General features: G+C 36.2%; 1 protein-coding gene across 1 annotated transcript in view; it reads right to left on the bottom strand.

Annotated features, from left to right (window-relative positions):
* Positions 1-1,604, bottom strand: part of LOC117112891 (delta-like protein C) — a 12,364-nt gene that overhangs the window by 3,021 nt on the left and 7,739 nt on the right. The window contains exons 2-3 of the mRNA XM_033256104.1: positions 1,349-1,512; positions 30-174 (exon numbers count right to left, since the gene is read on the bottom strand). Coding sequence (XP_033111995.1) covers positions 30-174; positions 1,349-1,512 — 309 coding nt within the window. The remainder of the gene's footprint in view (positions 1-29; positions 175-1,348; positions 1,513-1,604) is intronic.

Below are 1,604 nucleotides of genomic sequence, written 5' to 3'. Positions count from 1 at the left end.
ATCTGTATTTGGATTAACAATATACTCACCGTAAACGTCGTCATAGTGAAAATATATGGATTGTCTATTCCTCCGGCTGCCCCGGCGCCCACAGGAAATGTAAAATCGTCATTGTTCGCGTAAACCTCACCCATATTAATGCTACCTAAGGGACATTGGTCAAAATCTGACGAACTGTGTAAATAAAAATATATTAAGAAAATATCTTTACATTAATATTCAGGTCACGAACAGAACGTTTGAAAAACACATCAAAGATATACCCTTAAAACGTCAAAAATGCCAAAACGGACGGGGTTTTTCCCACACCCCACTGGGCTCTACTCAGTTCCAGCCCCAGGGCTGCTCAGGTCCTTATCCAGGTGCCGCTCAGGTCCCTTCGTTACGCCACTTAGTTTTGTGATGTACCATAGAGCTTACCAATAATTTCAGATCTATACATGTCTAAAAGTCGTCCTGATTTATCATGGTAGTCTTTAGGCTACTAGAATACAATGTCACTACGCTGTCTGCCTGTTTTTGTAAAATATTTCTTTGTATACAATATCACAGTAGTACATTCAGGCGTATCCAGAAGTTGACAATGGGGATGGTGCTGGCGAAGGTTTAATGGTTTAATGGGGGAGAGGGTGGTGGCTGATGATTAAGTGAAGGGGAGTTTTTTGGGTTTTTTTTGGAGGGGGGCTTATTTTGCGCAAGATATTTGTAATACTTTTTATGAATTCTCTGTACAGCAACTAATTTTTATGCATTTTATAACGAAATATCTTAATTTTTAATTGTTAAAATATTGTTATGGTAATACATTATATAAATTTCATGTACTCATAACTATTTGTATTTTATTTTGTTGGATGGGGGTTAGAGAGATACATAGAAAGTAGCTAATTTTGCTATTAGCAATCCGGTCCAACTCTTGAAAACATTTTAATTGTCTGGCCTTGTGTACTTTTTTTAGTTTTGTATTTTTTATCAAGTAAATAAAATGAAAAAAAAAAATGAAATGGCGTGCCCCTCCAGTCCCCCGTAGATATGCCATTGAGTATATTAGAAGTGTACGATACAAAACATTTATATTGTTTATTTTCCATTGGTCAATACCGGTATATGTGTAGCTTGGGGGTTATAATAATTGCCTTCCAACCTCAGCCGGTCCAGGTTCATTCCTGGCAAAATACAGGACTTTTTCTCAAGACCAAACCTCATTCTTTGAGCATCATAATAAGGCTACCGTTTATTGAAGAATGTGTGTATGGCTTATAAATGCACTGTGTCTTACTATTTTGTAAATGGTGATTTTATTTTCTACTGAAAAAGTAAAAAGTAAAATTCGAATAAAGTAGAATACCTTCCAGGCGTATCAAGGCAGAAGTAGAAGCGATTATCGCATTTATTACCACAGTTCCCAAACACACCATCGCAACATCCACCATTGTAGTCTTCACTTGTTGGGTTTATATAACTGACAAATTTGATTTCAACTTTCGTAGCGCACCAGACAAAGAGGAAACCCTACACAAATTTAAACAAATAGAAATTAGGAGAGATCAAAGTTGAAGACCATAGGTTTAACGATATATCAAAAAGATATATTCACACATACA

This window comes from Anneissia japonica, unplaced genomic scaffold, assembly GCF_011630105.1.
Source record: "Anneissia japonica isolate Jap-2015-1 unplaced genomic scaffold, ASM1163010v1 scaffold287713_len945575_cov184, whole genome shotgun sequence".
Lineage (NCBI taxonomy): Eukaryota > Metazoa > Echinodermata > Crinoidea > Comatulida > Comatulidae > Anneissia > Anneissia japonica.
This window is presented reverse-complemented; position numbering and strand designations above follow the sequence as displayed.